This window comes from Pyxicephalus adspersus, chromosome 2 (assembly GCF_032062135.1).
Source record: "Pyxicephalus adspersus chromosome 2, UCB_Pads_2.0, whole genome shotgun sequence".
Taxonomy (NCBI): domain Eukaryota; kingdom Metazoa; phylum Chordata; class Amphibia; order Anura; family Pyxicephalidae; genus Pyxicephalus; species Pyxicephalus adspersus.
The window spans coordinates 90,299,073-90,309,847 of NC_092859.1; the positions used below are offsets into that span (position 1 = coordinate 90,299,073).

General features: G+C 38.7%; 2 protein-coding genes across 2 annotated transcripts in view; one reads left to right on the forward strand and one right to left on the reverse strand.

The window, feature by feature from the left end:
- Positions 1 to 4,944, forward strand: part of RPAP3 (RNA polymerase II associated protein 3) — a 29,122-nt gene extending 24,178 nt beyond the window's left edge. Inside the window, exons 14-17 of the mRNA XM_072401433.1 lie at positions 1,723 to 1,891; positions 2,940 to 3,037; positions 3,778 to 3,878; positions 4,757 to 4,944. Of these exons, the coding sequence (XP_072257534.1) occupies positions 1,723 to 1,891; positions 2,940 to 3,037; positions 3,778 to 3,878; positions 4,757 to 4,842 (454 nt within the window). The 3' untranslated portion in view covers positions 4,843 to 4,944. The remainder of the gene's footprint in view (positions 1 to 1,722; positions 1,892 to 2,939; positions 3,038 to 3,777; positions 3,879 to 4,756) is intronic.
- A 2,365-nt stretch (positions 4,945 to 7,309) lies between these two features.
- LOC140323962 (G-protein coupled receptor 61-like) lies at positions 7,310 to 10,688 on the reverse strand. Its single transcript, XM_072401434.1, has one exon. The coding sequence runs from the start codon at positions 10,361 to 10,363 to the stop codon at positions 8,993 to 8,995; it is 1,371 nt and encodes a 456-aa protein (XP_072257535.1). The 5' UTR covers positions 10,364 to 10,688; the 3' UTR covers positions 7,310 to 8,992.
- Positions 10,689 to 10,775: the final 87 nt, after the last annotated feature.

The following is a 10,775-nucleotide window of genomic DNA, read 5'->3' on the forward strand; positions in this document are numbered from 1 at the left end:
AGATCAGGCCCAAAAAGTTACTACAAAAGCTGCCACTTTCCTATGTCACCCTCCTTTATTAAGTGTAACTGCAAACATAAAAACATAATATCCTGTTAAAGGAGACCTAAAACCCGCTATACTCACCTGTCCCTCATCTGTCTCAAGGGGCTGCCATCTACTTCCTTCTCTTCTTCTTTGTGATCTTCAGACATCTTGATTGGCTGGGGCACAAAGACAAATTCCCATTGTGGCACAGCTCTGCTTTTTCTTGACAGGTTCCAGGGGAATATTGCTGAAGGGCCTGCCCCATTCTGCAATAATGACTTACCTGATCAACAATTTTTAAAAGTAGAACTTCTGCTTTAAGTGGGCTTTCAGGTGTTTAAACATTTTGGGTTTTTTTAAATGTTGATTGATAAAAAGTAAATAAATAAATAGGATGTTTTTAATAAATCTGTGAAGCCCAACAACAGTCTTTGGAATGATACGAGCCAAGCCAACCTGGAGCTGCAAGGGCAAGCAAGCATGCTAACCGCTTGGTCATCATTAGGATTTTTATTTTATAAAACATTTACTTTTTATGAATAAAAATCAGAGCAGCATTAGTTCTTAGGTAAAACAGTAACATCATACTTTTTTTGTTGCAGTTATACTTTATATTTGTAAATCTTTGTAATTGTGATTGTACACATTAAGCACATTGTTTTTTTCTTCCGGATAATAGGCATTCAGCTGTTAAGCACCATTATATATCATTGCAGTTATATTTTGCACACAGGTCATGTAGGATATACTATAATTTGTGCAGTATTTTGTGCTGAATATTAATATTTTTAGAAAGCTATTTTTGGAATAGAGGATGTGTAGTACATTGTGTGATTGCCACAGTAACAGAACTTGATAGTCATTCACATGGATCATTCATTTAATTAAATCTATTTCTGCTGCTCTGCAGTCTGTGATTTGCCTTTGAAGTTCGGGAATGCCCTTTTTTCTAATGAAAATGAATGTGCTTTTATTAGATACAATAGCTATACAAATCAAAAGACTGAGTGCCGCATTTAAATCAAAGCTATATATTGTTATACGCAGACAACATCACAAAGAGATATCTTGCTGTTACTTTGTATGGATTGCATGAAAGACATTGGTGCATTTACTGCCCAACTTGTTTCATGGATGTAGGAGCTAGTCCATGAATCTTTGCTCTCATATATTATTCAAAATTCAGATTCTGTGGATGTTTTCTCTGACAGTGTTCTTTGGCTTCAGCTGTTATTATCATTGTTTATAAATGTGATGTCCAATAGTTCCATATAATTTACATTAACAAAGCCAGCTAAATGATTTTAAAGAACAGTCCTCCATAGCAACATCATCATTTTGCAGCTGCTTAGTTGTGGTTTGTATAGCTTTTATTAGTTTAACATGAATTTGATGTTGTGTATTGATTCTTCTCTGGGCTCCTAAAATGGAAGATGTGCTCTTTCATAGAGACTGTGTAGTAATGTTAATATATATTTTATAGGTGTAGTTCTGTTTTAAATCCTTAAAAGCATGAGGGTTCTTTTTCTTCTAATGCTTTGTATTTTATGAAACAAATTATGATACAGCTATACTATAATATGGGCGATTTACCCTGTAGCAAAGACTCATTTATTTGTCATGGTAAGTGTATTTTAAATTGTTACTTTGATGTACAATGTAACTAATGTAACTTTTTATCTCTTCAATTTCAAGGAACAATGTTTTGCCTAAAAATGTGCTTCCAAAAGTAATAAATGAGGGGCCTCCAATATTGCCACCCTTGATCACTGACGTTCCAGCGGTCCCTACAAATTCATTTCAGCTTGAGTCAGATTTCAGGAGACTGAAGGGCAACCAGGAAGTATTATACCTCTACATGAAAGTAAGAAAACAATAATTGTGTTTGCTTCATGATTCTTTTTTGCAAATAAAAAAAAAACAGGTCAAAAGTATAGTAAAGCTTAAGGTGCATCTGCTAGTATCTGCTAAAAGACTGTTACCAAGTTAATAGTGTATGCATCAATCTTCAACAGTATGAAAGTTCATTCCACTACACCCAAATTTTTGACCCACCTGGTTTGTCACTATGATGAGATGCCACGGTGGCTAGTAGACATCTGCAAAAAGAAGGTTTGGGCAAGCTTTGACACAACCAAAAAAAAAAATCCTCCCTTTTACGGATTAGTTCAGCTGCTGGGATAGGAGCATAGGAGTTTGCAGCAGTCTTAATGGCTACCAGGCTGCTGCTCCTCAAAGACCCATAAGGCCCTCTATGATATACAATATAATGGGAAGTTACTGAAACGAGGTCAGGCTTGGTGTGCGGACCCATGGCTCTGCTAGCATTGACTGGTAATGTTATAAAGCCCACCCCAGATAGCATACAGTCTGCATACAGAAATTGCATTCTTGCTGAAGCATCTGACAGTTAAAATAAGACAGTATTCAGTGCAGCAACAGAGGATCAGTTATGCAAGGTCATTGGGAGGGTGGTATGTCACTGGTAGGTTCTGCACTAAAGACGAGGGGTCTGTCACCAGTGGGAGGTCTTCAACTATTGAGGAGCCTGTCACAAAGGGAGAGGTTTATCACTATTCTGCACTGAGGGGGTCTCTCATTTGGAGAAGGGGCAGTTCTAAATTGAGGGTGGTCTGTCACTGGTGAAAAAGATGGGCTGATGGGTGGGTGGGTCTGTCATTAGGGAGTCCGAGCTGTGCCTTTTTTTGATGGGGGGCAGAGTTGTCACATATGAAGGGGCCCAGGTTCAAAGTTTGCATCAGGGACCATAGGTTTTTAGCTACACCACAGGCCTCAAGGTTGATTTATTTGTTCCAGTTTCATCTTATTTGTGACTTGGGTAAAAAAAATGTATAGTACATAAATATGCAATGCTAACAAAAAATATATTATGCTCTTTTGTATGATTGTAGCAAATAGAACCATCCCAATACACTAAAATCTTTCAAAAAGCATTGGATCCAGATGTGTTCAATCAAATGTTAAAGATCCTGCGGCATAAATATATTGTGTAAGTAGAACCTATTGTATGTGTTGCAAAAAAAACCTTTGTCGCTGTTCTTCCCAGCCCCTTTTAGCCGGGTGCACCACCTGACACTTTACCTGGCTGTTTTTGGGTGGTGAAAGAAAAGTTAGGTCACAATACAGGGACAATGGACAGTTGGGACATAAGAAAGTTGGAAACAAAGTATAGGGGGGAGTGGAAAGCTTACAGAATTTTAGGTGTTACTTCTTCCCACCCAGCCTATAATTTCTGTAGAAAACACTGCTTTGTGGCTTCGGCTGGATTGCACGAGATTATAAAATATCATAAATCACTGTAAATAATAGTAGAAATGTTGCTTTTGTGATTTAAATGTGATTTAAATGTTTTTTTTTAAATCCCAGTCATATACTTTATATTGGTTTATATATTGGTTAGCTACCCCAGAACTATTATACAAGTGCATCACTTCTCATGTAGGCATCTAACAAAAAAAAGTAGGTTGTTGACTTTCAGATTGGAATATATGTTTACTATCATTTACTAAAATATTGTATTATATACCCCAAGAAGGGCCTTCCAGTGCATTGATAGTACACCTAGAAAGAGGTTGTACAAAAATGTATATATGTATAATGCATTTGCAATTTAGAAGGCATATATAAAATCCTTATGACTGAATGATGATTTAACCTAAAGTCTCCCAATTATTAAAGGTTATTATCACTGATTCATGTTACCATAACAAGGGTATTTATAACTTCTAGAAATGAAGATGCAGCTACAGTTCTGGAAATTTTACAAAGAATGTCTGAGCTCAGGAGGTTTAATATGGCAGTCATGTTTATGGCAGAAGCAGAGAAAGCAGGTAAGCTCCAAGTATTTTGTTGTAACTGTATTTTTTAATGACATGACTATTGTGAACTCACTGCTTAGCAATAAATATGGTATCATCCTATAATTAAATAGGAATATAAGGTGGTATCAATTTATGGTAAGCATAAAGCCATAGCATGAGAGTGGTACACATACTATTGTGGCTATTTGATGTTGGGGTTTTATGCACCCCAAGATGCAGTCAAGGATATAACTCATAATGGTAACAAGCCTTGATACTGTAACAGTGAAGAATAGAGAATAACAGAGAATTCAGGTATCAGAGCTGCATGTGATGGGGGGTGGGACCACTTTTGACTTTTATGTAAATTTTGTTTAAGATGATGGCCATTCTGTTTCACTTTTTATACACTCCTGTACATTACATTCTTTATCCTGATCTTTTTCAATTTTACCCCCTTACTTCCAACTTCCTTCTCTTCCCTTTCTTGCTTTTCTGTTCTTTTCCTCTTATGTTCACCTTCTTTTCTACATTCCTGCCTCCTAGTTTTCCTTCCTTCTGTCCTTACCCCCCATTTTTCTTGAATGTCATACTTTTCTTCTGTCCCTTCTTCTTTTTTCCCATTTTTATTCCTTATCCCTTCCATTCATTGCCCTTACTAAAGGGTGATTTAATCTGACAATTCCATGCACAGTACATTAAAACTATAAACAAGGAGCATGCACATAAGGTAGAATACTACCTCAGGCTCCCATCCACCTTCTTTATAAAAAAAAAAAACATTTTTTTTGTTTTTCCAGGAAAAAAACGAACTGAATAAATAATCAGATATTTTTTTAGGAAATTGTAGTTTTTACTTTTTTTTTTTTTTCAATATAAATAATTTCTGTGCTGCTTATCTTTCACAGATGTTCGGGCCTTGTTTACTTATATAGAACAGTCGCTGAAGACAAGTGATTCTTTTAATGATCTTAAAAAGAAATACGGTATTTAAATATTAAAACAAGAACAAAATGTTTGTTTAAAAACATTTTTTTGCAAAAATTGTGGACTCTGTATAAATCCTGTACAAAATAAACCATTTTTCATACCTACAGTGAATGTATTGGTTTTTTCTGTTTCTAGTAAATACTGTTTGGTTTTCATTCTGGCATTGGAAAGAATAGAACCCTGCATAAAAAAACAAAATCTATGACTAATCATATAAACAAATGTGAATAGATGACTTAAACATGTACCACTAGTAACAACTATATGCTGGAAAAGTTTTATACAAACTTAGGGAATATATAAGAAGTATACAGGTGAATTTCACAATAGTAGCCTGCTCTGCTACAATGCATAAATAGGAGAACTGCAGAGCAAAGCACTAGCACCTAGAGCTGTCCAGCAGCCGGGTATAATGTATAAATGATAAACTCCTTCCAGAACAGTTTGGGGACATCCCCTAGTGACCACTAACAAGGACAAATTTAAAGAGATCTGTCATCGAACATTAGTAGACAGAACCACATAAAAATCAAGTGTTTGACCAACACTGGGCAAAAAAACTGTTCACATTCAATTCCGTTTTTTGCCTGTGAGTTCCCCACAATAGTAAAATAGTTTTCAATTCCTTAATTGGTCACAGCAGCCTGCCTACTATCTACTGAATGACATCCTCTTAGCACCTAAACCTGTTTGGATGTCTGCAGAACAAAATGGGTTCTAGTGTGCCTTACACAGTTTGTCCTCAACACGCCCTAGCCTTACTCATCAGATCATATTTTAGATAAACAGATTCATCCTGCAGCAAGGATAGGGGATTTCTCTGTTGTTACCACCCACCCACACAACCCTGGCCTTTTCTAAATCACTCTACTAATTCATTCAGCCATATACTGCTGTGGGTGCAGGGATGACACATCTGTTAAGCACTGCAAATCTACCTTCAAATCTGTTCACATGGCACGCAAGAAGCATTCCTGCACCTTGTTATCTCGGACTTCCCTCTCCCGGCACTGCTCCATCTCTGCTTGTCATCTCATTTGTTTATTTTAGATATATCTATGTGTTGTGCATGTTAATGCTGCAGTACAGGGCTGACAATATTAGTAGAGTAGTGTACTTTTACTAATTCCAGTATATACCCTCTGTGATGACATGACAGGGAAGTTTCCGGTTCCCCTGTCAATGCCCATAAAGCCACTACATGCTTATCCTGGCAACTTCTAAATAACTTTGCTAATACTGAAACATTTGTTTATTTAAAAAAAATGTGACATATACAGAGCAAGGATTTAGCTGATTTGGGAGTGGCAAAGGAAGTTGTGGAACATAAAGCTCTCCTGCTGCCCAATGCGGTGTGCATAGATGTGCAGCTAGATGCAGAGATATTAATAGAAGAATTGATAAAACCTCAGTCATGGCTGCAGAATCTATGAAAAAAGGAATGGCGGGTGAAGATTCTATCAGTGCTGTACTTCCTACCGTTTTTCTCAAAGCTGTCAGCATCCAGAGTTGCTAGGAAACAGGACACTGTACAAAGGTAATATTGCCCATACTTCAGCTCTGAACGCTTACTTTAACTGTTTTGACTTAGACTTTCCAATATATTTTGTTTGCTTGCAATGAGCATTTGAAATTGCTAGCAGTTTTAATTCCCTAGAGCAGCCTTCTCCCTTCTTGCATGTCATAGCCCTGTCTTCTTGTGGCAGTGTTTAATTGCTGTATGTGTTAGCCCAGCACATTTTCCCCCACCACCCTACATAACCTTCTGTAAAGCATCCTTGGAAAGTGCATACTGAAATACTTGACAGATCACCCTGGGGCTGCTGACATCACATGCAAGATGGCTGCAGCCTTTCACATGTTTACAAGGATTAAGGAGGCTTTAAAAGTAAGTAAAATGCAAAAATATGTTAAATGCATATAGACACTGACCCAATATAATCATTTACAATTAAATGTATTGATTAGTCTAAATAGCCATTGAATTACACAATTAGAAATCTAATGATTTAAAAATGTTTAGCATTAAAGGATAAGTGTCATACTGTTAGTTTGCAGTAAAATGCATACTATTTGCAATTTTTTTGTGATTTGTGTCATGTTGGTAGGTAGGCATGAATGGAACCCAAAACATAGTTCACTTTTTTTTTTTTCGTCCCTTTTTCGTTTTACCTTCCCCTGTTAGAGTTGTTGTCCTTCAGCACTGTGTACTATGCAGTAAAATCATGTCTGGGTGCCTTTGCATTGAACTTTCATAGACTTGTAAAATCATCCAGTAGGCAGCTCTAGCACCCAAGGAGGTGTACACGAATACAGGTGTATGATGGCTCAGTGGCCAGGCATTGCCAGCAGATTTTACCTGAAGGAGTCTGAATTTGGGTCAATGGCCTGAAACATGTAGTAAATGAGTGTCCGGATTGCTTCTTTAGTAGATGTGCTTAAAAAAAAGTACTTCTAGCCAAAACCATTTTGTTAGGTAAAATAGTAAAAGACTAAAACCAATGTCAGTTTTTTATTGTTTTGACTCCCTGCCTGGTGGAACTGTTGTGACCAGGACAAAAAAAACCTAACTAACAAAAATTCTGAACTAAAACTTTAGCTACATGTAAACATGATTATATGAATATTAACAATCACAGAACTTTAACCAATAAACCTATATTTCTGCACAACTACAGCTAAAAAAAAAAAAAATAATGTCTTAATAATGCAGCCATCACAACACAGAGATTAGTTAGTGTCCGATTGGTTGTTATAAGAAAAAGTCCATTGTAGATTTTACTTTTCTAACTCCAAATCTTCCAGACCTTTTGCCCACTGTAACCAATTTGTGTTTTGATATATAGATTAATACAAAGATCTGTACAATAAAATATACTGTGGCACCCTATATAATCTGTATATATATATAATATATGATCTGTGAATTCACTGAAATATTTTATGGTAGAGAATAATTACTACTAAACACATAGACCTAGGCGAATAGGAAGTTTCACAGCTTTATAATTAGACCCCTATGACATTTAATGCTTCCTAAACAGTGGTATATCTACCCAAGAGAGAAAAAAAACTTTTCAATGGTCCAGGGGGTACTTCTATTTGTAAAACCTAATAAAATACATGTATAAAGACATAAATAAGCATGGTAATAGTTTCATATGTTAGGTAAAGCCGCACAAAGACGGTTGCAATATAAGGGGTACATAATAAAGTTAAGAAACTCTATTATGTTGTCCAGGGTGGCTGCTCTGCCAAAATAGTTTTGGTCTTCATTACATATTTATATATATATATATATATATATAATTTGTAACAGTAATTCTGTACCCTGCTGATATTCTACCTATTACCTAAATTTGAGAACACCCATAGAGTCATGTGGCCATTTTCACAATAGTTTGCTAAGTCATAAGCTTGATCATCAGTAAAACCTGGAAAAAATAAGTTGAAAAATCAAGTATATTCAAATCTTTCAAACTTGAAACCTATTATCAAAACAACAGTTCTGTTGAATAGTTTGCAATTCTTTATTGCTAGGTTGTGCTTTATATCTAATAAAAGCATGCAAAGGAGCGTAACTGCTCATATGCATTTCACAATTGCACAAAGGTGGTTCATTGTTTGTGTAAAATCTGGTAAATCATTATTAATAACACGCAAAACAGAACAATCAGAGGAATCAGAATACAGATTTGGAACTTAGGACAACCACATTCCTTATCTAAAGGTAATCTGCTGTTAGATCATAGATCTAAAATAGAATGTCCACAATATAAATGACCCTACACCTGCCGCCATGCCACATGATTTCCCAGCAGTCCCTCATTGCTATAAAAGTGCTTGTGCCTGGATAGTAAACAGGTTATAATACCAAGAACATTTTTCTCCATACACACAGGACAAGGAAGTCCTAATTTAATACTGCTAGGCTTTGTCAATAAAGAGATCAGCAATGGCATAAAAGTGCAGTCACCTATAGTAACCAGAGGTCGGTTTACAGCGCTCAATATGTAAAAGAAGAACTTTGGTTAGTTACCACGGAGCCTGCACGTCACACATTGCTTTTCATGTCAATAAATAAGACTTCTTGTTTCATCATGAGGGCACATTTGGTCAAATAATCCATCAACCCAAAATGTAAGTAGGTGGGTTCACTTAGCAGGCCCTAGGCTGTTTCCTTGCCTGGTGGCCATCTGTATACTTTTGAAGCCTTCTGACACATCCTGTTCCATCAGCTCTGGGGTTTCTTCCAGAATTTGCCCTGGGATTCTAAAACTTAAAGTACTTTGATTGACCAGCAGCCTAGAGGCAGAAGATGTGGGGAAGCTGTTTCTCCTGTCCACCACACAGCTAGTTCTTTGAAGGAACTGAAGAAAGTTCTCCTCTACAGAGCCCTCATGGCTGGACAGACCCAACTGCTCATCCAAAGACTGCTTTAGGAAACATTTGGGGATCCTGGCAAGTTCAGTTCGAATCTGTCTGTTGAGACAACCATAGAAGAAGGGATTGACGGTGAATGAGGTGTAGGCAAGCCACTTGACTATGTTCTCCCACTTCCCTCCCTTGTAGGAGTTGTTCTCCAGGGCATTTTGGACATGGTACACAAAATAGGGGAACCAGCACATGACAAACTGGCCCCCGATGATCATGAGGGTGAAGGCCGCCTTTGCTCCTCCTAACGTCCTGTCTGGAGAACCTCTATGGGATCGGTTCCCTGGCATGATGTTGGTTCTGCTGCCAGTGGAATTGGACCTGTGGCGAGGACTCGCTGCCCAGGAGGGTAGAGGGCCATGCTGCATGGCAGCGATCCGGGCCACTTTGAAGACATTGCAGTAGACTGTGACTATGATGACCAGAGGCAATACAAAATACACCAGGACGAAGAATGCCACGAACACCCTCCTGTGCCCCCCTGCATTCCTCTGCAAGGAGCAGCGAGTGGCATTCACCAGGCTGGCATTGTTAGGGCCAGTGCCAGCAGATGGGAGGAAGGGCACGGTGGAAGTCAATGATGCCTGCAGCCAGATGAAGATGAGGACCGAGATGGCCAGACCCAAGGTCATCTTCACTTCGTATCTCATGGGGTGCACGATGTAATAATAACGTTCGATGTTAATGGCAGACACGGTGAGGATGGAAGCGCTGCTGAAGCAAACCTCTAAGGAGATGTAGGCTTGGCACAGCGTCTCACCGAATACCACCTTACCGGAGCTGGCCACCATCCCCAGCGGCATCACCGTCATGGCAGCCAGTGTGTCTACAATGCACAGGTGCACCACGAACAGGAATTTCCGGAGCTGCGGCGTCTTCAGGATCACCGCGGCCACCGCTACGTTCCCCAGCACGGCGCCCAGGTCCAGCAGCAGCATGAAGAACAGCCCGATGTACCGGGGGATGCTGTCCGAAGGCCAGCCCGAGGAGCAGTTACCGCTGCCATTCACACACGGGTGGTCTTCCATCAGCCCCCCGCTACTGCTGGAGATCCAATGCAGCACAGATCTGCCCTTGTTAGCATCGGTCATCTTCCCCCGACTCCCCCGCTATGGGTCCCAGTGAGGAGCATCTCTCACCTGAAGGTGGACCCTTCATAACACATCGCATCCGGCTACCAATACCGTACCTGTAACGATCCGCTATCTCCAGCCCCACAGGCGTGTACACGGGTAGAGCCGGCTCCCTGCACCGCCAGAGGAGGAGGCACACAGCATCCATCACACGTCAGGTGACAGGAACTCACCCAAGTCCATTCTCCTCATGGACTCCAACATCATGCAGTGTCATAAAGATATACATTATATATATACACTATACATATATGTACATTACACATATACATTATATATACATTACACAATATATATATACATTATACATACCGGTATATATGCATTACACATATACATTACACAATATATATATACATTATACATACCG

Coding starts and splice junctions, on each gene's coding strand:
- LOC140323962 (XM_072401434.1), bottom strand. CDS start 10,363: ATGACCGATGCTAACAAGGGCAGATCTGTGCTGCATTGGATCTCCAGC.